Source organism: Camelus ferus, chromosome 14, assembly GCF_009834535.1.
Source record: "Camelus ferus isolate YT-003-E chromosome 14, BCGSAC_Cfer_1.0, whole genome shotgun sequence".
Lineage (NCBI taxonomy): Eukaryota > Metazoa > Chordata > Mammalia > Artiodactyla > Camelidae > Camelus > Camelus ferus.
The window spans coordinates 23,769,928-23,794,161 of record NC_045709.1 but is presented as its reverse complement, the minus strand read 5'-3'; the positions used below and the strand labels follow the sequence as shown (position 1 = coordinate 23,794,161).

Here is a 24,234-nt window from a genome sequence, read left to right as displayed (position 1 = left end):
ACTGCGATGACCTTTCCGCCAGCGCCTTGTGGCCGGCACTTCCTGCTTTTAGCCTTTTCTGCTGCATATTTAGTCTCAACGTTTTCTGGGATCTTGGCTTCAAATTCTGTTGCCTCGTAGCTTTCCAGTGCCTTCAGAAACGTGTTTAGAGTTTTACCTGATTTCTAACTGTTCTCTGTGGGAAGATGGTCTTCTGCTGGCTAGTCTCTGATAACGGGATGCAGACGTCCTGGAAGGACTCTGTAAGAGCAAGTTTGGTCCTGTCTCTTCGGAACAGCCTTCCCGGGGGTGAGCGCCGCCGCACCACGGGCTCCGGAGCCGGTCCTGCCCTCGTCAGCGACTCCGGCCGGCTGCGCACTACAGGTGGTTCTCAGCCTCGCTGGGCTTCTCCTTGATTCTCTTCTGTCAGTTCTGATAATCGAGTGGAATTCTCGTCTGTCTTTTGTTTCCCTGGACGCACCAGTCCCCCCCCCCCGTGCCTCCTCTGGTTTTGTATCCAGATCGCTGACCTTGTCCCCAGACCCGTATTACAAGGGCGATGACTTGCAGCTGTTTCACTTCTAGGCTGTAGAGACCTTAAAAATGTTTGAAAAAAAGGACAGCAGAGTGAAGAGTGCAGCAGCAACCAACCTCTCATTCCTGTACTTTCTGGTGAGTTCTGTTTCTCACGACGTGTTGACGCTGGGGTGTCTTCATGCTGCTGCCTGGGGAGAGGGTTGGGCGGCCAAGGGAGGACAGCGGAGGTGGGGGGGGCGCAGCTTGTCCTGGGCCCTCGTGTCTGGAGCGCAGCCCAGCTGCCGGCCAGAGCCATCAGGGCTGGGAGGTCGAAAGTGTGGCTCCTCCCAGCCACGCTGATGGGGCACGAGTACCACAACTGTGGAAGTGAGATCTGCACAGCGCGTGGGAGTGACAGCCAGGTCCCCAGCGAGCACTCGGGGACAGGGAGGAGGCCAGGGATCCCTGGAGGCTTGGGACCTGGAGGTGACACAGCCAGTCTGATGGGGCAGGAAGTGGGTGGTGCCTCTGTAGCTGTTTCAGGGCTGCAGGTGTGGGAAGCACCAACCTGCAGTAAACAATGCTGTGCAGTCTGGGGCATTCGAAGTGGAGCCACCTGCATGCTGGCGGTGTTGTTCAGACCAGGAGACTGGAGAAAGCAGCCATGAGAAACAGGTGGTTGAAGGAGCTTAATGACGAAAACTCTTGTAGAATGAGCCTAACGAGACCAAGACACGTGAAATTTCCATCACACCTGCAACCTCAGAAAGTCTGTTCATCATGTCTGTAATCTCAGGAGAATCAAAATGGATACTGATGAACTTCAACTAACTTGTATATATGTTGTACTTTATGTAGGAAAACGAATTTGCACAAGCCAGTAGCTACGCAGATCTAGCTGTGAACTCTGACAGGTATAACCCATCAGCTCTTACTAATAAAGGGAACACGGTTTTCGCAAACGGCGATTATGAGAAGGCAGCCGAATTCTATAAAGAGGCTCTACGGAATGACTCGTCTTGTACAGAAGCCCTTTATAATATTGGTGAGCGAAACGGGCAAATTGCCTCTTTTGTTTGTTTGTTTTTTGCTTAAAGAGCTCCAGCTTATTAAGAGGAGGGTTCCTTGTGACAGAAAGTTGAAAAGAAGACTCTTGGATCACAGACTGATGGGAGTAATGACTGGAAGGTGCGCATGTGAGGTCTGGGGAGGCATCACCGTCCCGCCCTCCAGAGAGACTTCAGTCTGTCTGCACCGTGGTGTGTGTGAGCCTGACCGGTTCCCCAAATTCCTGCTGATCCTGGAAGTTATAGTCCAACGTTTGCCAAACTGATAGGTGGGGGGAAATAATCTCATCTTCTTCCTCTACATTATGAACAATTTCGAACACCAAAAATAATATGGAAAAAAATTAATGCCTCTGTACCTACCACCTGTACTTAACAACTATATTTTAACGTTTTGTTGTTTTTACTTCAGGTTTTGTTGTTAGTAAGCAAAATGTTACAAGACCTAAAGGCTCACACCCCTCCCCCCTGCCCCTGGTGTGCAGTCACGTTGGAAGGACGGGTGCAGCCACGGGTGTCGGGGGCAGAGGCCGCTGCAGGGGGCCGAGTGCGGGGCCTCGGGGCCACAGATCGCTCTCTGCCACGCCTGTCCGCTCAGCCTTGGCACACGTTCAAAGTGCCTCTCCTAGTCCATGGCTTGACCGAGCTTTGTCACCTCTTCTGCACACAGAATTGTTCTGTTTTTTTATATAGTCAAATTTGGCTTGTTGAGAATTTGCAGCTTCATTTGTTCATTGCTTTATGAAGCCCTTCCCTACCCCAAAATTATAAAATCATATTCCTGTATTTTCTTTTCATACTTTATAGCTTTGTTTTTTTCTGTTTAGCTTTAAAGTAAATTTTGAATTTGTCTGAAACAGGAATGAATTCAAAAGCAGAATCTGCAGTTTTTTCAATGTGCATCACCCCTCCGGCACCATTTTTTGCTGGTCGCTTAGTCCCCTTGCCTTTAGCGCCCACTGTCTAACTTCTGACCTCGTCCATTTCCAGGCTGTTTATTCTGTTCTGTTACTCCGAGTCGTTCCTGCCCCACACACGGCAGAGCACAAGAGCCTGATGCCGTGTTTGGTGTCTGCCGAACGCCCCTGCCTTGCTCCTTTGTTAATTGTGTTCATCTTTACTTCCTCTTCTGGATGAATATTTATTTACCTGTATTTAAATATTCATCCTGTTACTTTGAGAAAATTACCACCATAATAGTGCGTACAGCTTACATTTTTCTCTTTTCTTTCTTTCAAAGGCCTTGCCTATAAGAAGCTGAACCGGCTTGACGAAGCTTTGGACTGTTTCCTGAAACTTCACGCGATCCTGAGAAACAGTGCCCAAGTCCTATACCAGATAGCCAGTGTGTATCTTACGTGAAAACCTTAGGGACTGTTGTTAAGGCACCCAGCTGGGGGTTGAATGCCACTTGTTAAAGTAGCTGAACCAGCGAAGTAATTGATGAGGGTAGTATTTTAAAACCGAGCTATCAGATTAGTATGTGATAAAATATTATTTGATATTATTTGAGTGATCTTGCTTTAAAAGATAGTTCACATGGTAAGAGAAATTGTTCAGAGGTTGAAACTTATTAATTTTTGAAGATGATAATTGAAGGCATTGAGTATCATGTCAAGTCCACACAAGCTGTTAGAGATAACAGAGACTGGGCTACCTGTCTTGCAGGGCACTTTTTAAGCATGAACTTACTAATTAAAAGGAGAACATTGTTTGTTACTGATCAGTACTGCTGACTGAGTTTGGATAGTTTGTCTTACTCACTTGAGTTGACATGCAGGCTTAGTGAGTATAGGCCACTTCACCCCAGGACTACGCGCTAGCTTGCAGGAGCCCGCGCGCCACTCCCTGGCAGTGCGTGCATGCAGCCCTGTGCCCGGTGCACAGCCGTGTTCTCCCTCAGCGTCTCCTGTAGGTCTCAGCTTTCCTTGCTTTTTTTCCCCTTCCCTTGGCTGAAAAAGCAGAAATTTGTTAATATTTTGAATGCCTCTGGTAGTATTTGAAAAACACTTTAACTTCTCTCCTTATTTTAAAAATGGTAAGATTGAAAACAATATTAGGAAGTGTTAAAATCTTATGCAGATATTTAAGTTACCATTATCTTGATAAAAATTTTATACATATATGTTTAGAAAAAAGTCTATTACGATGTGTACCATTAATAATTTTAAGTATTATCTGTTGTACCTCTGGAAGAGTAGATGAGTTTTTTATATCAAAAATTTAATTTTAGAGTAGACGGCTTCATAGTTATTTCTTTTAGCCTTTTTGTTTTGTATTTCATCTCTCTGCAAGTGCCAGCATCGTGGTCTGACAGTGCCCAGTTCATGGTCAGTTTGGAGCCAGTCAGGCAATTGATATGGTTGAGGCCGTTTGAATACATTTCCTTATTTTTATGCTTTTCTTATAGTATCACATCTGTCATCATTAAAGACAGAAGACTCTTCTTTTTCTTTTGTTTTTTTTGAGGGGAAGGTAATTAGGTTTATTTATTATTATTTATTTTAATGTAGGCACTGGGGATTGAACCCAGGACCTCATGCATGCTAGGCAAGCACTCTACCACTGAGCTACACCCTCCCCCCCAGACTCTTCTTTTTCAGTGAAACTTTGGATTGGAGTATTTCCATTTCACTGAGGCATCTGATACAAAAATAAATAGTGAGCAGTCAGTAAGTATTGGTGCAGAGGAGGCACCAGGCACAAAAGCTACAAAAACTCTTACCTTAGGTTTGTAGTCAAATTGGGGAAAACTCCGGAAAATACATGGAAAACATTCCCTTAAGATGCTGAGCATGTTAAGAGGTAGAATAGTTGAACACAACATTCAGGCATTTGTATTGAGGACGAACGCTGGACTGAGCTTTGAATAAAGCAGCAAACTGTTAATCTGCTGGAGCTCAGCAGGCACTAAGGAAGCAGCGGGAGAGCCAGGTGTGTGCACGCGGAAAGAAATGTTGTCTCCGGTACGACTCCACTTCTGTCCTCACCCCTGAAGAGACCCAGAGTAGCCAGCGTTAGGCAGCACACGACTTCCTGCAGAATGAGAAGGATTTTGTCGTAATGTTGGTGTTAGGTTTGCTTATTGATCAATGAATTTAGAAAAACTGTGTTATCCTTAACTGAAGCTGCCCCAGATATGAATTGATGGACGACCCCAGTCAAGCGATGGAATGGCTGATGCAGCTGATCAGTGTGGCCCCGACCGACTCCAGAGCCCTGTCTAAGCTGGGAGGGCTGCACGACAGCGAGGGGGACAAGTCCCAGGCGCTGCAGTATTACTACGAGGTGCCGCCGTCTTCCTCCTCCTGCTCTGTAGCCTTCTCTGAGTTGCTGTCGGAAAGGCAGCAGGCCTTTTAACTTTTAAAAGTTAGAAGTGCTTTTAGTTTTTAAATGAATAATGATTTAAAGTAAAGTATAGAATTTGTGGAATATAGTTAGTTTTTTATTAATTTTAGTAAAAAATGAAATAAAAAGTATAAATTCTTTTTCTCTTGAAGCTTGACTTCTTCCCTTTTGATTCTAGGACATATTTAATTTGACTCAGATCATATATCAGTACATCCAGAAGATATTTATAGATAATTTAAAAGTATGTCAAGCAAATCTTAAGTTTTCCAAATCTTGTATAGTTTCAAAACTTGCACAGAGCTGTGGCAGTTCATGCTTTTAAATTAAGATCTGTCACGCTGGATAAATTAATCCATTCAGTAGGTGAAGCGTGCGGGAGTGAGCTGCACGTTGTAACTGGAGTTGTGTGTCACGCCTCACACTTTTCCAGTCGTACAGGTATTTCCCGTCCAATATTGAGGTCATCGAGTGGCTCGGGGCCTACTACATTGACACACAGTTTTGCGAAAAAGCCATTCAGTACTTCGAAAGAGCTTCTCTCATACAGTAAGTAGCTGTTACGATCTTATGTTCAGTTAAATGTTCACAGTATGTAGACGTCCCGAGTTTGTGCGGAGTTATTAGCGTTCACTCATTGTTTTCGTTTTCATATGTTTCATTTGACGGTCTTTACTGTGATAAATATATTTACTTTTTATACAGAAGTTTTAAAAAAGGCCTTTAAGGTACTTTTCTTTATGTATTTTTCTTTTTCACATTTATGCAAACAACTTATTTCTCTGTCATTCAGAAAATAACTCTCACTCCTAGGGCAGAGTTTCATTTCTGGAAGAGTCCTAATAGAAAAAGTTGCATTGGTTTCAATTTATAATTGATATACATTGTATATTAAAAATTAAACTTTTAAAGATATCTGTAAGTTCATAGCAGAATGTTTTATACATGTCTTTATACATGACTTTAAAATCATTGGAATATATTACGTTCTGCTTTGCATTTGGCCAAATCGATTTTAATATTAAACGCGACTTTGAATCATTTGAATGATAAAGGAACATGAAATAATTTGAATGATCTTGTGGAATTAGGGAGTGAATTTTTATGACATTTGCTTCCCATAAATATTCTGAGAATTATGAAACTACCAGCACAGAGGATGGTTTTCGGTTTAATCCTGTGCAGGAGGCTGCAGCCCCCTGACACTTCATGCCAACCCTGGCTTAGCTGTCGGTCACGTGGGGCCCCTTCCTTGAGGCTCCAGCACCGCTGCTCCATCCTCAACTCCTGTCTGTGAAGGTCACGTGTCGACCTGATAGGCGTTCCCTCCGGCCCGTCAGTAGTCTGGCCTCACAGGCTTGGCCACCCTGACGATACTGACCACCTCCTCGGTCGCCTGGCTCTGATCTCATTCTTACGATCATCGCACGCTTACGCTGATACAGCTGGGTCGTACTGTGCAGCTGTCTGCGTCCGCAGCTCCCACACCCCACCCTCAGGTGAGGCCGAGGCCTGCCCGCCTTGCCGTCTTCTGCAGCCTCACTCTCCCCCGGCTTTGGCTCTGAGCCCGTCCTTTCTAGGCTGCTTCATCGCGCACATCTTCTTTTTTTTCTTCTTGCTAACGTTCTTGGTTACTTTTTCTCACTTGCTTTGCTGTCCCGTCTGTCCCCCAAGCTTCGGTTCATGGGCTACCCCAGCCGCCGGCTCGGCTCCTGTACGCAGCCTGGGAGGCACCCTCAGAGGTAAACCGTGTGCTGGGGGCACTGACGCCGCCCAGCGGTGCCCCGCCCGCCCCGCTCCGCAGTCTGAAGTGCTTCTTACTGGCCTCCTTCCTGCTTTTCCGCTGATCTCTTCATTTCTCTCCGTTTTACTGTCGAACTTCCCAGAAAACGGACGTCTTTTCCAGGAACCCCCCTGACGTGCCCTCTCCCGCTTTCCCGTCTGCTTACTCTCTTGCCCCTGTGTGCACCTTCTGTCTGTGACAGAGGCGTTCAGGATGCATTAATTCCCTCTCCTCCTCCTCCTCAGCATTTGCTTTCTGTACCATGCATCTCAGTTTCCCCTTCTCTGTTTTCTCACATGCGAAGTCTTTATTTGTCATGTAAGTTTCATCTCTACAACAAAGGGTGAGCTCTTTGGAAGCGATGGTGAGGCCTTGGTATTTATCTATTGCAGAGTAGTTGGCATCGCATTGACTTAAGTTATATTACCCATTACTGGTGTTCCTTTACTGTAGGAACTCCTCACCTTGCTGTATCGCTTAGATTTTTATGGTTCTTAGTAATATGGTTCTTGGTAATCGGTTTACGCCTATGCTATTGCATTGAAAAAGAAATAATAGGCCACCGAAAAGGAAAGGAAGACATAAAGCTGTCTCTTCACAAGTGACATGATCAATACATAGAAAACCCTAAACAATTCACAAAAAAGTTGTTCTGCACAGGCAGTGGATGTATCAGCCGTAAAACGAGCGACATTCTAACACGTGCTACAGCATGGAGACACCTTAAGCCATCACACTAAATGAAGGAAGCCAGGCTTCAAAGTGCACATACGACACGATTTCACTTACACAAAATGTCTAGAGTTAGTGTGTGAGAAGGTACAGGAGCTGGGGGAGCTTCATCTGAAATGGAATTTGAGTTTCTCTCTCTCATTCTCCTTGTTTGGGGGTTAATTTCCAGAAAAGGTATTGTGGGTAAAGGGCCATTATCTTAAAACCAGAAGTTGTGGCTCACAGATAGAGGAAACAAACTAGTGGCTACCAGAGGGGAGATGGACACAGGGAGGGACGAGGTCGGGGTGGGGAGCAAGAAGGACAGACGACTGTGTGACACGGGACACAGCGATGTGCTGGGCAGCACGGGAGAAGGAGCCCGTGTTCTGTGACAGCTTTAAATGCAGTACAGCCTGTAAGAATTTTGAATCACTGTTATAACTAATGTAACTCAACTGTGCTTCAGTTTAAAAAAAACAAGTGAAATGAAGTGAGAAGAGCAGTTAATGATTCCCTGGTGTTTTATTTCTTCAGACCTCCTTTTTCTTAGAAATTTTTAATGGTAATCTTTAGAAATCCTGGTCATATTTATTTTAGAAAAGAAACTAATTTTTTGTAAGGGTGAAAAAAGGATGAATAGAAATCTTTTTAACTTTCTTCTTAGTTGATGTCTAATTGTTGAAGCACAAGGTCAAAAACTGCCTCTTGGGCACTGAGTTTGTGAGCCTGAACCTCAGGCGTGAAGCGTGGAGAGAGTGTTTATAGCTCTGTCTTCACCCAGATGGGGCGGGTCCTGCAAGAGTGTCCAAATTAAGGCCTGAACTGGATGGAAGGACTCTTAAATTTAAATGTCCCAATGCAAATATGACAGATAATAATGAAGCGAATTGTGTATGTGCTACTTTTAATGATAAAGGTGACCTAATTGCACACCAAAAAGTGACTGAAAGGTGGCACGGATGTGCAGCTTCATAAGCCTGCGTGGCTGTCTCAGATTGTGTTCCGTCGCTAATCGCACACTGTTTCTTTTACAGGCCTACACAAGTGAAGTGGCAGCTGATGGTGGCCAGTTGCTTCAGAAGAAGTGGTGAATGCTCTAATTTTATTCGTTTTACTGTGTGTTGCTTCTTTCTTTTAGGTCATTATGCATATAAATGTGTTCCAATTGTTTATGTGTTTCTAAGATTAACTTTCGGTAACTACATACATTTGAAGCATTATATGAAAGGCATCCAATAGTTACTATATTCAGAAAAAAGTTCTGCTCACAAGGCGGGTCTTCGTGTATTCCATCACCACTTAAAACAGGTGCATTCTTTCTCAGAGTTAACACACTAAGCATTTTCGTGAGTTAGCCCCTGACAGGTGGGTGTTCTGTACACACTGATTCGTATTTTCATTTCTGCTCTCCTAACTCTAAATACACGTGTGCTCTGACAAACACGCGGGCCTGCCTCCCACCTGATGAGCCTGGGACAGCGGGGCTCTCTTACCACCTACCCCGAGCTGTCACCGTCTGTGTTTTCAGTAGCTGTTCATCCCCCTGTGCTGCTGACACTCGGCCTGCGGTGTCCACATGCCAGTCGTTCTGGACCAACTGTCCAGAAAGGTACTGTCAGACACCAGCGATCGGCAGGAGATAAACGTGACCTGAAGTTAAAATAGATGTTAATGAGGTTAAAAATGTAGGCCCTCCTGCAGAGCAAACACAGGGCAGGAGAAGAAGTTCTCAGTGCAAGAAGCACGAGCTGCAGGGCTGCCTGTGGTCCCCACCTGCCAGGCTCTGTCCCGCGGGGAGCCTGTGGGGCAGCAGACCACGGGTGCCTGCGGCCCACGGTTCAGGTTGCTGTATTTCCTGCCATTTCCTGTTGGCAGTGGGGCCCGCTGTCCGTACACACTTTATTTGTACCAGCAGGGGTTCCTTCTGCGGCTCTCACAGCCAGCGTGTGTGGCAGGTACTCTGAGTGCAGTCACGACGGGCGGGTTAGGGAGAAGCTGGCGCCGGGCCTCCACCTCCGCCTCGTCTGACTCCCAGCACGACCCTGAGGGTCCGCAGGGCCAGCCCTCTCATGCAGACTCGTAACTGTCCCTGAGATCTTGGCAGAGACCTTTGATCCAAAATTCGCTTTTCCTATTCTTTGCTGCCATGTGAAGCTGAAGTATTTTATTACACAACAAAATGCTTTCTATAAGCTTTTTAATGTTTCAAAATAAAAACTACAAAACAAGTTATTTTTCACCTTTTCCAAGTGAATGACATTGAAATTAATGTTAGTCTATCACTTAAATTATTTTTAAATTTGTCAGTTGTTTAACTGAAATAATCTTTAATTTTTAGGAAACCGAATGGATCTTAATTTCTTGCCGCTAACTTTTTTTTAAGAAGTAGAACTAAGTTTCAGCCATCACCCATTTTCTCTGCCCTACCCGTTTTTCAAATGTGTTTTATCTGTGTATTTCCTCCCGGAAGCTCTGTTAAGAATGGTTATTTATGATTGTGGCAAACATGAGAGTCTTCCTGCCAAACCAGTGAAAATAATACCAGCATATTGAGTTTAAATCAATGTTTTGCTGCATTCTGCTGATTTCTATAATCTGCTAGTATATTTGTTTTCTTTTCTTTACTTGCAGGTAACTACCAAAAAGCATTGGATACTTACAAAGATATTCACAGGAAATTTCCAGAAAATGTCGAATGTAAGATTATATTTTTGTAACTTTGAAGGGATAGAAGGCTCTCATATTTTATGTCCTAATATGTAATAGTTACCTTTCCTGCAGTAATTGCACATATGAAAACCAACCTATAATTTGTGGTACATATGTTTAAATATGTGGTCATAGGATCAGAAAGTTTGACTATGGAAGTACACGTTTTAGAGAATTTAACTGTTAATGGGTTTAAATATACCACTGAATTCTCTTCAGCAATAAACAGATCTATATTTCAAAGCTTTCTGATATTTTAAGAATAAATTTTGATTTGTTGATTTTTTTAAAGTTCATAAACTATGGCATTTTACAGAAAAAGCATTTTTTTAAAGCAAAAATAAACAAATGGGACCTAATCAAATTTAGAAGTTTTGCACAGCATAGGAAACTGTAAACAAAACAAAACAAAAAACAATCTATAGAGTGGGAGAAAATCTTTGCAAACGATGTGACTGACAAGGGCTTAATTTCCAGAATACAGACAGCTCATGCAACTCAGTAACGAAAAAGCAAGCAACCCAATCAAAAAATGGTTAGAAGACCTCATTGAAGATGGCCAATAAGCACAGGAAAAAATGCTCAGTATCGCTAATTATCCAAGAAATGCAAATCAAAACTACAATGAGGTATCACCTCACACCAGTCAGAATGGCCATCATTCAAAAGTCCACAAACGATAAATGCTGGTGAGGGTGTGGAGAAAAGGGGACCCTCCTACACTGCTGGTGGGAATGTAGTTTGGTGCAGCCACTGTGGAAAACAGTATGGAGGTTCCTCAAAAGACTAAAAATGAGGGGGAGGAGGGTAATAGTGGTAGAGTGTGTGCTTAGCATGCATGAGGTCCTGGGTTCAATCCCCAGTACCTCCATTAAAATAAATAAATAAACCTAATTACCTCCTTCCCCTCCAAAAAATAAAGTAAATAAATAATTAAAGAAAAGAAAACTAAAAATAGACTTATTGTATGATTCAGTCATCCCACTCCTGGGCATATATCCAGAGAAAAGTAATTCAAAAAGATACATGCATCCCAGTGCTCACAACAGCACTGCTTACAACAGCCAAGACATGGAAGCAACCTAAATGCCCATCAACAGATGACACACACATACACACACAGAATGGAATACTACTCAGCCATAAAAAGAATGAAATAATGCCATTTGCAGCAACATGGATGGACCTAGAGTTTATTATACTGAGTGAAGTAAGTCAGACAGAGAAAGACAAGTATGTTTTATCACTTATATGTGGAATGTAAAAAATGACATAAACAAACTTACTTAAAAAACAGAAAGAGACATTCAGATACAGAAGGCAAACTTATGGTTGCCAAAGGGGAAAGGGGTGCAGGAGATAAATTAGGAGTTTGGGGTTAACAAATGCACTCGACTATGAAAATAAATATAGAATAGATAAACAACAGGGTCCTCCTGTACAGCACAGCTCTCATTGTGAGCAGAGTGCTTTTCTGATGAACCCAAAAGGACACTTAAGTCTTAAAATACATCCTTCAGTTATCAAAAATTGGCCTACTCTACAGAATTACAGATGACCTGCTAAACTTCAGAAGACATCTACCAAAAACAATGATTTTTATTTGATATTAAATATTCCAAAGCCACTCTTTCTAAGGATGGTAGATAAGAGAAATAGTTGAGTATCATTTGTAGGAAATACAAATTACCTTCTTACTATAAATCATTAAGATAAATGTGTACATAGGCAGTTTACATAGTAGTAACGTGTGACACCGTAGATGCTTTCAGTGCCATTGCTTCTGCAGTACAGTGATGGCCGTGAGTTAGTCACTATTTACAGACTCTGAGGGCTGACTGCAGTGGTGGTAGACAGCGCTGTGAAGTGGCGGAGAACAAAACAGACCTGCGCAGGGCCTGGACTCGAGTGGGCAGAGAAGGCAGTAAACAGGCAAGCAGTCTGTCGGGGCCGGAAGTGGAGTGAAGGAGGAGGGCTCCGCGCCGACGGGGGGCCCACCTGAAGGGCAGGTGGTCAGAGTCCCTGTGAACCCTCTTCCCGGGAAGTCAGTTCTCCAAGGGCCAGGGACGCAAAGTGTAGTTATTTTCCAGAGAAACAAGCCCTGCCTGTGAGCGTCGTTCCTGCCTGTGTCCCAGAAGACCGACTTGACTGATGTGATGTACTTTGAACACTGGGAGAATACGTTCCTAAAAATATTTTTCATCATTTAGGTCTACGTTTCTTGGTTCGTCTCTGCACAGATATTGGATTAAAGGAAGTTCAAGAATATGCAACAAAGCTCAAGAGATTGGAAAAAATGAAAGAAATCAGAGAACAGGTATCTTATCTTAGTCAAAAACTGCTGTCTCAATTTTCAACATGTCAGCCTTCTGTGGCTCAGCTGAGTGGTGTTCGGGCTTCTGTCAGTAAAGTGGAAATTACTTTTCTGCTCTGGTATAAAAGGAAGAATAACTAAAATTCTGGTTTTAGGATAAAATTGTGTTCAAAGACAGTTTTTTAAAAAAAAGTTGGGGGGCACTAATTAGGCTTATTTATTATTTTGTCCTAGTGGCAGGACTGGGGGTGCTGTACCACTGCACTGTACCCCCCCCCCAAAAATGAGCTCTTAGTGGGAGAGAGTCCAATGGAGTCAGTGTAGTCTTCAGTGGGCCGCGTTTTCCCTAGCACGGAGTAACACACGGGCTAGTTCACAGGCTTAGCTTCCACTGGGAAGTCCTTGCCCGTGGACGCCAAGAGGTGTCACTTGTGTGACAGAAGCGGTTTTTGTCGAGCTGCTCCGTTACATCAGGGCGTGGCTCTGAGACTGACACTGGCACATGGGGGCTTTTACGTGTGTTTCTGTATTCTGTGCAGTGTTTTTACTTCTGAAGAAGAACAGTCTGTCCTAAGTTTGAATATTTAAAAGTGTAACATGATTTCCGAGTACCTGCCTTTGTTAGAAAGAAAATATATTCTTTAGGCTTAAACTTTTTCCTTATTTGCTCTCAAAATGTGGTTATCTTGTTTTTGCTTTGAAGATGTGATCTGATTGTTTTATTCTCTTTTTTAAATTATCAGTTGTAAGAGAATTATGAACACCACATACATTTTTACCTTAAAAATCCTATAAAACATCAAATTGTAGTAAAATACCATGCTAGGGTACATAGTTAAAACCTACTGTGAAGATCAGTTCCGCGTACCGATTGCTAATTAAATTAGATAGCCTGTGTGAAAACTTTGCAGAATTAAACAGGTATAAACGGAGGTTCAAATTATCATCATACTCACTACTACATTTGTTTCATTAAGAAGAATCAGAAAAAAGTATCTATTCAAACCATGAAATTCTTTGGAACCCAAAACTAGTTATGTGAAGTTACTTAGTACAGAACCCGGGATGCATGTGGAAATCGTGGAAGGCCTTGTAAGTTTACCCGTCCGCAGTTTGTTAACCACACGGAACAGTGGACACAGCCACGTGAGACTGCGGGTCGTGTGTCCAACCCTCGCAGCTCGTAACCCTCAACAGGAAAGTGGGCAGGCGGGTGGCATCTCTGACGTCCCCGACGCCCCCGGTTGACCCCTCCCACACCCGGGGATGTCCCTGCAGCTCTTCACCAGGGATCCAAACTCAAGCTTCAGGAAACTTCGACTCCAGGGAATTCCGGGAAGTGAACTGGAGGGGTAAAGACAGAGCGGTCCGCTTTAGAGAGACTCGGGGTGCCTCTCACACGGCCTTCCCTCTCCCTCGGGGCGTCTGGCCGCCAGGGACGGCGCGTCCCCTTTCTGGCTCCCTCCTTGGCGCCCACCTCTCCCGCCCGCGCTCCCGTGCGCACGCGGGCTCGTGAGCCCCCCCCCCCCCACCCGTGGCGGCTCAGCCTCGCTTCCCTCCGTCAGGCCCCTGGGCCCTCGCTGACCGGCCACCCCGTCTGCTGCCTCGCCGGCCCGACCTCGTGCTCCTCTGCTCGCCCAGAGGCTCCTGTGCCGTCACTGGGAGCGCGCCCGCGCGCAGACTCGCGCGGCTCCCCGGCGGCGCGTCCAGATCACCCAACGTCCATCCCACGCTTAGCGCCCGGCCCTGCCTCAGCCGTGCCTCCGTCGTGGCGCTGCGCCCTGCCCTCACTGCTCTGCGCAGGCGCAGCGTCGCTGAGGCGTCCTCCGGCCGCGGCTCCGAGTATCCTGCGCGCAGACGCCGTCGTTAGTCTTGCCTTAGGTCGCAGCCCTGACCCCCGAGGCCGCTCCGGTTTCCTGGAGATCAGTTTCTGTTACCCTCCACTGCCCCTCGTTAGGACTTGCAGAGGTGTTTTCCTGGTGTTTCTCACTTATGTTTTGCTTTAGCACAAGGTGGAGGGGAAATCAGTGGAAAAGGCCAGGCCTAGGAGAGCACAGGCTGAAAGGGAAGACTCGAGAGCTGCCTTCTCGGGGAGTTACCGTCCCCCTTTGTCTGTCCTGTGTGCGGGCAGGCCCTGCTTCCCGGCTGTTGCGCACAAGACACTAAGAACCACGAACGATAAACTGCCTGTACGTCAGTGAAATATATGTGTATATGCATATGTAGCTGCAAAAGAGTCACGAAGACAGTGTCCCGAGCCGAGTCCTGAGCTAAGGGTGCTGTCCTCTTCACCTTCTTGTGACTTTAGTGTAAAACCTCAGCGCTTTTCCTGTGTAATTAGCCTTTCTTCATAAAACCGCCGCTGGGGCCTGCGTTGCACCTGTTGGGCAGGTGTGTCTGGGTCTCCTTCTACGTTTCCACCTTGCTAGTATTTGCTTTCTAGTTGGCGACTTCCTGCGGTCAGTCTGATTTTTAAGTGTTTCTTGCTGTGGCTCTGTTGGCCTCTGTGTTTGTCAGAGAGCTCTTCCATACTGTTAATTGGAGACATTTTGTGAAATAGTCATGTAGTTGGAACCAGGGGTATCGTAGATAATCACGTCACACCTTTACCTGCAGCTGCTGAAAAGAAGGCAGCAGGGACCCCCGTCTTGTCCCTTCCTCCCCGCGAAGTGCTGGTAGTGGAGACGTTGGGCAGCAGGGAGGAGGGGAAGTCGGATTGCTGGACGGCCTCTCCTGCTTCCGGCTGCAGCCTTGCTTGCTCCACTTTGTTAGCTGCTTAACTGGCACCGGTGACAGCAGTAGCTCACACTTGAACCTGACAAGTGCAGGACAGTTCTGAGCAGTTTACGGGCAATGGCTGACTTAATCATCGCCGCAGTCATCCTGTGATGTTGGATATGGCTTTATCATCACTGTTGTTTAAGATGAGAAGACTGAGGCTCGTTGTGGCTAGGTAACAGCCACTATGTGGTCACACAGCTACTGGGGGCAGACTAAGGTTCAAGTCGAGGCAAGCTGGCTCCCAAGTCCAGACCCCTCACTGCTGTGTCCTGCCGTGTTATGAATAGTAGGCAAGGCTGGTGCAGGTAATTACTTCCCTCTATATATAGTCCATACTTTTTCTTCTTTCTTTTTTTTTTTGTTGGGTGTGGGTAGGTAATTAGGTTTATCTGTTTATTTAATGAAGATACTGGGGACTGAACCCAGAACCTCATGTCTGCTGGGCACACGCTCTTCCTCCGAGCTATATTGCTCTCCCCACTGAGACTTGACTTTTTCTGCATCCAGAAAAGTTGGTAATTCAAACCATGGCTTAAATTAAAATGGGCCTTGCCAGGAGCTCACCGGATCCTGACCGGGAGCTGGGGTCTCAGAACAGCCCTTCCCAGTGTGGTCTGCGGGCCAGTCGAACTTCTGGGTCAGCTGGGCGCCCCTTAGAGTTACAGGTACGTCCTGGGCCCCACCCCAGACCTCCAGCCCTGGAATCAAAATCTCTGGGTATGGATGGAGTCCAAGAACCTGTGTGTGTGGTTTTCAAACCAGTTCTCCAGGTAATGCTTTACTCACGAATACCTGAGAAGCACTGATCTAGAGTTCTGCTCCCAAAGCGTTACCTTCAGATGATCCAATTACCAGCTCAGGACGCAGGGAAAAAACACAAAGTAAATCAGGCCGTTGACTTCAGAAAACTGCTATAAAATGGAAAAGGACTTGTGCAGACCTTGGAAGGAAAGATAAACCGGCCCAGGTTCTTGGGGTCAGGATGAAGGATCTCCCCAAGGCCCTAACTCCTGTTTCAGGTGTTAAAGCTAGAAGTTTATTTCTCTGGACTGGCTTTTCAGAGAAATGCGTCCCCTTCCTGGAACTTGACAGAGATGACTGTTTTCCCCTTTGCGCTGGGCCCCCGGTCCTGAACAGGGAGCGGGCTCCGCATGTTGCTCACAGGGTTGGCGGGGCACATCTGGACACCACAGCCCCACGCAGGGCTGCTTCGTAAGAGATACTTTGTGTTTCTGCTTCACTGAACATAAAAATGTTTGCTGCGAGGAATTATGTCAAACTTGATTGTATGTGTGGAAAAAGAGCAAAGTGGGAATCACGGGCCCTGAGGGTCAAGGACATGAGACACGAGGAGGAGGGGGTCAGCCCAGACCAGGGAGAATGAGGGGACAGGAGAGGCTGTTAGGGGTCAGCCCAGACCAGGGGCGGGTGAGAGGACAGGAGAGGCTGTTAGGAGGCAAAAGAAAGCGGATAAAGAGCTAACTTACACAATACAAAAAGTTCAATTGCCCGTCCAAAAATGAAGTATATTAATAATTTGTTCCATTTTAAAAACCAAATTTCTAAATTTTCAAAATACTCAAAAAGAGAATTCCTGTTCCAATACTTGCTGTTTTTTTCCCCAAAGAAGTCAATTTCAGGAAGTTCTTTCTCTTGGCCAATTTCAAATGACATGTGACATTCAAAACTAATATAAAAAGTAGTTGGTACTTGTCCCCAAAGTTCCAGTATTTACCGAAAGCTAGGTGAGCAGAAGCCCTTTTGGTTATATTTCCTAAAAGGAAAAGGATTTTGTATGAAGATCTCATAAAGGCATAGCTTTAAAATTGACTGTACAGGAAAAATGCAAAATATAAAACATTTACATATGCAATGAAAGCTGCAAGAATTTTATGTGTGACTGCATCTGCAGAATCCAGAAGGAATACAGAAGCTGACGCAAGTGATGTTCATCCTTGGTATCAGATGAGGGGTTCCTGGGCGTTGGCCACGTTTTCCAGGGTGGGGTTCCCGTGGCGTATTCTGTTGGCCGTGTGGAGTCACCTGTGTTGGTGCCTCTGTTCATCAATTCAGGAAGCGCCTGCCATGGACCAGGTGCTCCAGCTGCTCGCGGCCTGGCGGGAGAATAGAGCGAACACGAGACACCACGTGTGCAGGGGCAGCTGGAGGTGGGGATCGGGGCTGGTTCCTGGAGGCCCGGAGTCTGGAGTGCAGACAGGAGGGGCGGCTGGGTTCGTGGATTCTCTGCAGCTGCAAAGAAATGTCTAATTCTGTTTTCTCTTGAATTTGAAGTCAGCCAATCTTCTCAGGGATCCTTAAATAGGTAACAAGTGACTGCTCCTAGTTCTAAGACAAAAACCTGATTCCCATGGAATAAAGCCTTATTCAGTGGACAGAGCCCTGGGCTTCCCTCCTGCCTTGACTGTTGGTCAGCTCTGGGCCTTGTGCCCTCACCTGTGGGTTGAGGAGGGGGTTCCAGGTGGGCGCTTCACACACTGTCTGTGGTGCAGGTGTGTTTTGTCCCAGTCTGTCACTGATGTTGCTGGAAAATGATGCTGTACTTGGATGTCAGAAACCTCAGATTGCTGTGAAAGTTCAGACTGCCCTTGCATCTTGTGGTCACTCCTGGGGCAGGTGACAGCGAGGACGCACCAGCTCCCGGACAGGGCTCCTGTCCCGTTGCAGGAGAGGGTGTCTGCCGCACTTGGCCGTGTGCTGGTGGTGGGGGCAGGCTCACAGGAGATGTCCCTTCTCCCCGTGCCCACCTGCTCGGTTTGCTCCTCTGTTCTACTGACAGCTGCTCCTCCGGGTGCTGCCTTCCCGCAGTTTTTTTCCCAAAATGGGAATGGCATCTTTTTTTCATATTATTAAAATGTTCTTCTAAAAATTCGGGTAGATTACTTTCATAAGTAATATTTTAGCATTTTTAGCCTATTAGCATTTTGGTGCTTATCTTCCCAGGCATTTTTACAAATATATACAAATATCAATACATATTTTTTAATGGAACTTTTTTCTACCAAAAAAAAGGTATTATTTACAAAAATACTGTCTTACAATCTGCTTTTCCCCCCACTTATCAAAATGACATGGAACGCTTTCCGTGTCGGCAGGTGCAGCTCCCTGCCCTTGTTGTCCCCATTCCATCAGTTTCCTCCACATGGTGGTGTTGATGTGATGAGAGGCACTTTGTCGACCAAGCCGGGGTGGATTCCCCTGGACTTTATTGGGTGTTGAAATGCTGAGAAGGTGGCAGAGTGTCTATCCTCCTGGCCATTGGCACCCACCCCTGCCGAGAGCCAGGTGACATGTTTCGCAGTCGCTGCCCACGCCCCAGACTGCGCCTGCCCTGCGTTTGCTGTAGGGGTGGGGGCTGCAGGCCTCCATCTGCACTGGCTGCTCTGAACACATTTCTGTTGTTGGGCCTATTTTGTAAATCTTTATCGAAGCTGTGTTTCTGTTCATTGACTGCTGCCATCTCTGAACCAGCCATTATACATTCAAGGACTAGCAGCCTGACTCAAGGCAGATTCAGCATTAATACAGAAATTCTTGGGCAAACACAGAATAACCAAAAAATATAAAAAGGAACCTAAGAATGTCAGAGCTCAGAGATATTTCTCACGTTTGAAGGTTTGTATCTGAGAAAGTAGACTGCTGGACAGGCCTTAGGCGTCTTGTGAGGTTAAAAGTGCCTTTACTACAGAAGCTGAGTTTCAGAACACCGTTGACCTCTTTCCCCTGACATAGTTGAGGTCTGGTAGTGTCAGGTAAACAGCCCCTTCTCCTCTTCCACCCCCTTCAGCCACTACTTTTCCAGGACCTGAGCTTTCACTTCTGGAAAATACTTGGTATGTAAGTTGTCTGCAGAAGCAAGGGCGACACTTTTATTCCTCGGTGCCGTTTGCACTGTGTGTTCAGTAGGACTCACTTCACCCTTGACTTGCAGGACAGCTCAGTCCCTCTCCCGGCGGGTCTGGCTCTTGGGCAACTGACGCTCAGTCGGAACCCAGCCTGAGGACAGCAGGGGCAGGAGGTGGAAGGGTGCACAGTAATGCGCGTTTTAAAAATCAACATTTAGTTATAGTCTCTCTCTGTATAATTACATATATAACATTTAGTTATATTTGACCTTGAAGGAGTATATTCTTTCTAACGTGTCTTCTTGCTCCAGCGCACAAAGTCTGGCCGAGATGGCAGTGGGGGTTCCCGCAGCAGGAGAGAAGGGAGCGCTGGCAGTGGTGAGTCCCCCTGTTCCCTGAAAATGCTTGGCTGGATGGGTTTCTGTACACAGGCTTCTGGAAACATCACGAAACAGTCTAGAAACGTCCCATTTGTTTGTTGTATACACAGGAAAACTTTACTTACTCCAGTTAATTTTATAAGCATCAGTCTGGTATGTGAACAAGTATTTGTAAATGTTAGTGGACGTTAGGTCTTAAGTAACCACACCTGTTTCTGCTAATTGGTTAATAGGCAAGTTCACACTGGACAGATTATCACAGATGACCCCTACTAATAAGGTTTCACTGTGCTGCATTTTAAAAATCTCCACTGCAAGGATGCGCCAGGGGAGGTGAGGTGGTCCCAGACAGTGGGCCGCCCCGGGCCCCTGCACCCTCAGTGCACAGCAGCGCCAGGCGGGCATGGGGAGCCGCTCTGGCCGCGGCCAGGCCCTGCGTGTCTCTGACCAGCCGCACACGTGCTGTGGGTGATTCCTGCCTGTGGTGTCGTTACTTGATACGAGGGTTTGTTAAGTTTTTTCCCCTTTTCCCTGTCAACAAAATCTCCCTCCTTTCCCTACCTTAGGAGGCAGTGCGAGTTACATTTAGGGGAAACCTGGTGGTTTCAGGGAAACTAACCGGAAGAGTGAGTGCTGAGCTGGGGTCTGCGTGTCCACTCCCACCGCTGCTGTGCACGCAGGGCCCGCCTTCACTCTGCTGCGCCTGTGATCCAGGATCACGACACAGACGGGTGTGCCCCTGGGCTTAGGTGGCCTTCTTCCATTCAGTCACTGACTAGACGCACACTGGGTGCAGACGCCCTGTGCTGGGGGCCAGGGACACAGGGACGGATGGGACACGGTTTCCTCAAGGAAATCAGGGTCTGCTTGGAGGGACTTGCAATCTGATGCTGCTGAGAGAGCTGCCTGGTGTGTGCGGATGCAGCTGGGATGAGGCAGTCCCCGAGGTGGGAGCTCAGTTACTGTCAGCGGGGCATCTGGTCCCGGCAAGACCTCTAGATTCCCCAAGAGTCAGTCCAGCTGCTCCCGCTGAGTCCACAGTCCTGGCCTGTGGCCCCTGGGCCCCAGGGGCCATCACCCAGAGCTTGAGAAGTTGGTAGGAGCAGCACTGAGCCTGAGTCCCATGTGTGCCAGGGCAACCTTCCCAGGTGGTGGGGGACACCAACACCCCCGTGATGCCTGCCTCTTCTGAATTGATCATCCCCTTAAGGAGTAATTGTCTTGAGTACCCCCAGGGAGCATCAATTATTTACTGAAATTCAAGGACTAGACTCCCATCCTTAAGGGCCCTCCCCTCCTCTCTAAGAACCAGAAGTTCAGAGGAACCAACCAGTTACTCCCAAACCCAGCCACCAGCTGCCCAGTGGCCCGGGGCTTTCCCTGGCAGTCGAAGGCTTGTGAAGTGTTGCTCGAGTTCCCCAGACAGCCGCACCTGAAAATCTATTTCGGAATCGCAGGCCCTCCTGGCAAGATGCCCTCAGGACCACTGGGCAGGTTGGTGCTGAGCTGGGGCACAGGGGAGGGTGCCATCCACCCCAGAAAGTGTCCCCGAGGACACCCACACCCACCTCAGGAGGGCCAAGGAACACCTCCGCCACCCACCCTCCTCCTGGCTCTGCCAGCCCCTCGGGGTGTCCCCAGACTCCTTAACCCTGCCGTTCTGTGCCTGGCAGCCCTGGTCAGGGGGTGGAGGGACCCCAGTGCAGCAGGTCTGAGAGTGAGTGCAGGGAGGTGCCTCTCTGTGGGAAGGTCACCTCTCGGGCGGCCTCCTGCTCTTTGCACACATTTCCTGCCCTTGTCCAGCCCAGTTCAGCCCGACGGGGCAGTTCTGCTCACAGATGAGCTTTGTTCTCAGAGTCCAGGCTCTGGGGCGGAGCCCTCCTGCAGGCTGGCTGGCTGCCAGTTCTTTTGGTGCAGGTTTAAAGCAGCGCATGGTTATCTCTCTTCTGACACTTGCCTTTTTGTTCTGTCTCCTGACCCCTGGGTGTCACATCACCCCAGATGCCTCTGCTTCCTCCCGCAGCCCTGTTCTCTAACCAGAGCTGAGCCGGGGGCCTCCGTGCCGGGGACCTGCTCTCTCTAGCTGTCATAGGCCACAGGCCAGCCCACCTGGCTCTGAGGTCTAGGGCCGCCATGGGGATCGCCTGCCCTCTCCCTCGTTTGCCTGGTGCGGCCTCCCCGGAGCGCCCTTTGCAGGGCCTCCTCCCCACACACCACCCGCTGCGGCCACTCTGTGGCCCTGACCATCTGTCCTGCCTGTCAGGAACTCCGGTACAACCTGCGTGTTACAGGGAGCCTGGCCCCCCCATCCTCCCCTCTGCCCTGGATGCCCAGCCATGCACAGGTGCGTCCAACATGGAAAGGTTTGGCCAGTGTTTCTGGACTGGACCCACCACTGAAACAGGGGAAAGGGATGAATCCAAGTGAGCTGGTGTCAGTGTAATATGTTAAAGTAAATGCAGTGCCTACAACTAGATTTTTAAAGTGTTGCCTAGGAGAGAGGACCACAGGGAACATATATATCAGAATTATTAGTTTATATAAAATACCTATTTCTAAAATGCTTGAGGGCCCTTGAAAATTGTTCTTTTTTTGTGTGGACCAGACTGGGCTCATTGCAGCCTTACTTCTCTGTTAACTGACTTCATAAGCCTCAGCACCCTTCCTCTTGAGGGGTCCTCAGATTTCAGCGTGTATCACAGTCACTGGGAAGGCTCGTTAAGAGAGACTGCCTGACCCAGCATTTCTGAGTCAGTCTGTGACGGGCCCAGGACTTTTATTTCTGACAAAGTCCCAGCTGCTGGTGGTCCTGGGACCACACTTGGAGAACCATTGCTGCTTCTTAAAGGAGGTGACACAGAATACACGTGACTAGTGTAATAAAAAGGTCCCTGCTGCTGTTACCACCAGACTCACATTCACAGGCGTGAGTCTGGTCTCCTGACTCTGGTCTCATGCCCCGGCTCTGTCACCCCAGGGTGTTATTCTGGGGGTTGGTGTGAATGGGGGTGCTGAGTAAATGGTGTATTGTTATCACTTGATACAAATTACACTGAGAAGCAATAGTGTTTGGTTTAGAATTTTGAATATCCATTCCAGACTTTAAGTACTTCAGTTTGTTTTTTACAAAATTAACTTAAAATGAAATGAACTTGTTTTAACCACTTGAAGTAAAAATGCATTACTCTTGTAAATGGATAATTTTGGCTTAAGGTTTTAGCAGCTCGGTGCCAAAACATCAGTTCAGAGAAACAGTTGAGCCAGGTCACCTGAAAGTCCACTTCACAGGGAGAGCTAAACCCCACGAGTTCCAAGTGCGGATGGTGCCGCCCCGGGTCTGCCGTGGGGAGGGGAGGGGACAGGCCGCTGCCTGCTTCTCTGGGCTGTGTTGGCCCGAGTCTCAGCACACGCTCGGAAGAATCCGGGTAAAGACACCACCGTAGGTTCCCAGCGAGGGATTTCCTTTACATTTCAGAAAACAAGAATTACATCCCTCGGAACATGGCTTCCAATTGAAGCTGCCTGCCTGGCTCTGGGCAGGTAAGTGTGCTTTAAGATTCGCAACACAGCGAGCTGAGCGGGCGTCTTTGTTTCTGTTTCCAGACAGCGGCGGCAGCAAAGGGGAGCGACTCAGCGCCCAGCTCCGCGCCCTGCCGGGCGCGGGGGAGCCCTACGAGAGCTGCAGCAGCAAAGAGCTGGGCGAGTGCCCCGCCCCGCCCCGCCCCGCCCCGCCCCTGACAGCCCCGCCCCGCCCCTGACAGCCCCGCCCCGCCCCTGACAGCCCCGCCCCGCCCCCGGCAGCCCCGCCCCCGCCCCAATGGCCCCGCCCCCAGCCCCGGAGGTCCGGGGAGGGCGGCCCTGAGAGGTCACCGCAGAGTTGGGAGTGACTTGGGAGTGTTTCTGCTCACTCCGACTTGTTCAGTCTTGCTGATGAGGCTGTTTCCACACTTGCTCTGCTCTTCTGTGTAGCAGTGTCTGTAAATCTCTAACGTAACGTCTGTTTTGAAACCTAGATGCCTCCTATGTGGACCCACTTGGCCCGCAAATAGAAAGACCGAAAACTGCAGCCAAAAAGAGAGTCGACGAGGATGACTTTGCTGACGAAGAGTTAGGAGATGATTTGCTTCCAGAATAATACATATTTTAATATATTATTTATTAAAGGAAAGAAATTGCCTTACAAGATAATACTCATGTTAAACTTTGGATTAAGTATCCAAACGTTAACTTTGCACAGTCAAAACTTTGAATAAGCATATTCTGTTGTGTGAGTGTGGGTTTAGTTTTTGTTTTATATTAAATGGAATAAAGACATGTAAAACTAATATTTTGGGCCAGCGACTGACTTAACCCTTGTGAAAACATTGACCCACAGTAAAAAATCAGCCTGGTGGCACCACCTGGACCCACACACGTGTGAGCATGTGTGTCACAACGTCCCTCCTGTTCCTGCAGTGTGTGCTGCCATCTTCTAGGAGTTCATTAAAACAAAGTGTTAGTAGTGACAACACTATGCTCATTTCCGGGTTTGCAGCTTGAAAAATACCGTGCTAGGTCATATCCACTGTGAGTCTTTATTCAAGCTAAATTACTTGGAGTTTGGAAACCATGAGTCTTGGGAAGTCTTGCCTCATGGGTGTTATAAAGCTATTAAAACAATTAGGTTTTGGAGGCAGTACAAAACATAGTAAGAGAAAATACCAAACCATGACCCTGTTGCTCTTTTCCGTAGTTTTTCCGGTTTCAACCCAGTGGCACCAACAGCCCCGAGCAATGAGAA

At 47.3% G+C, this 24,234-nt stretch overlaps 1 protein-coding gene across 5 annotated transcripts in view; it reads left to right on the top strand.

Annotated features, from left to right (window-relative positions):
• The window catches only part of IFT88 (intraflagellar transport 88), a 57,316-nt gene extending 33,537 nt beyond the window's left edge, over nucleotides 1–23,779 (top strand). For 3 of the 5 annotated variants that reach the window (XM_032496502.1, XM_032496498.1, XM_032496497.1), the window contains 11 exons: nucleotides 565–651; nucleotides 1,354–1,540; nucleotides 2,803–2,911; nucleotides 4,700–4,850; nucleotides 5,344–5,459; nucleotides 8,442–8,494; nucleotides 10,039–10,104; nucleotides 12,327–12,433; nucleotides 19,386–19,452; nucleotides 23,058–23,153; nucleotides 23,468–23,779. In XM_032496502.1, the coding sequence (XP_032352393.1) occupies nucleotides 565–651; nucleotides 1,354–1,540; nucleotides 2,803–2,911; nucleotides 4,700–4,850; nucleotides 5,344–5,459; nucleotides 8,442–8,494; nucleotides 10,039–10,104; nucleotides 12,327–12,433; nucleotides 19,386–19,452; nucleotides 23,058–23,153; nucleotides 23,468–23,589 (1,161 nt within the window). In that variant the 3' untranslated portion in view covers nucleotides 23,590–23,779. Of the gene's footprint in view, nucleotides 1–564; nucleotides 652–1,353; nucleotides 1,541–2,802; nucleotides 2,912–4,699; nucleotides 4,851–5,343; nucleotides 5,460–8,441; nucleotides 8,495–10,038; nucleotides 10,105–12,326; nucleotides 12,434–19,385; nucleotides 19,453–22,929; nucleotides 23,154–23,467 lie in introns of those variants that run through there. The other 2 variants (XM_032496500.1, XM_032496499.1) reach the window with 2 other exon arrangements.
• The last annotated feature ends 455 nt before the right edge of the window (nucleotides 23,780–24,234 follow it).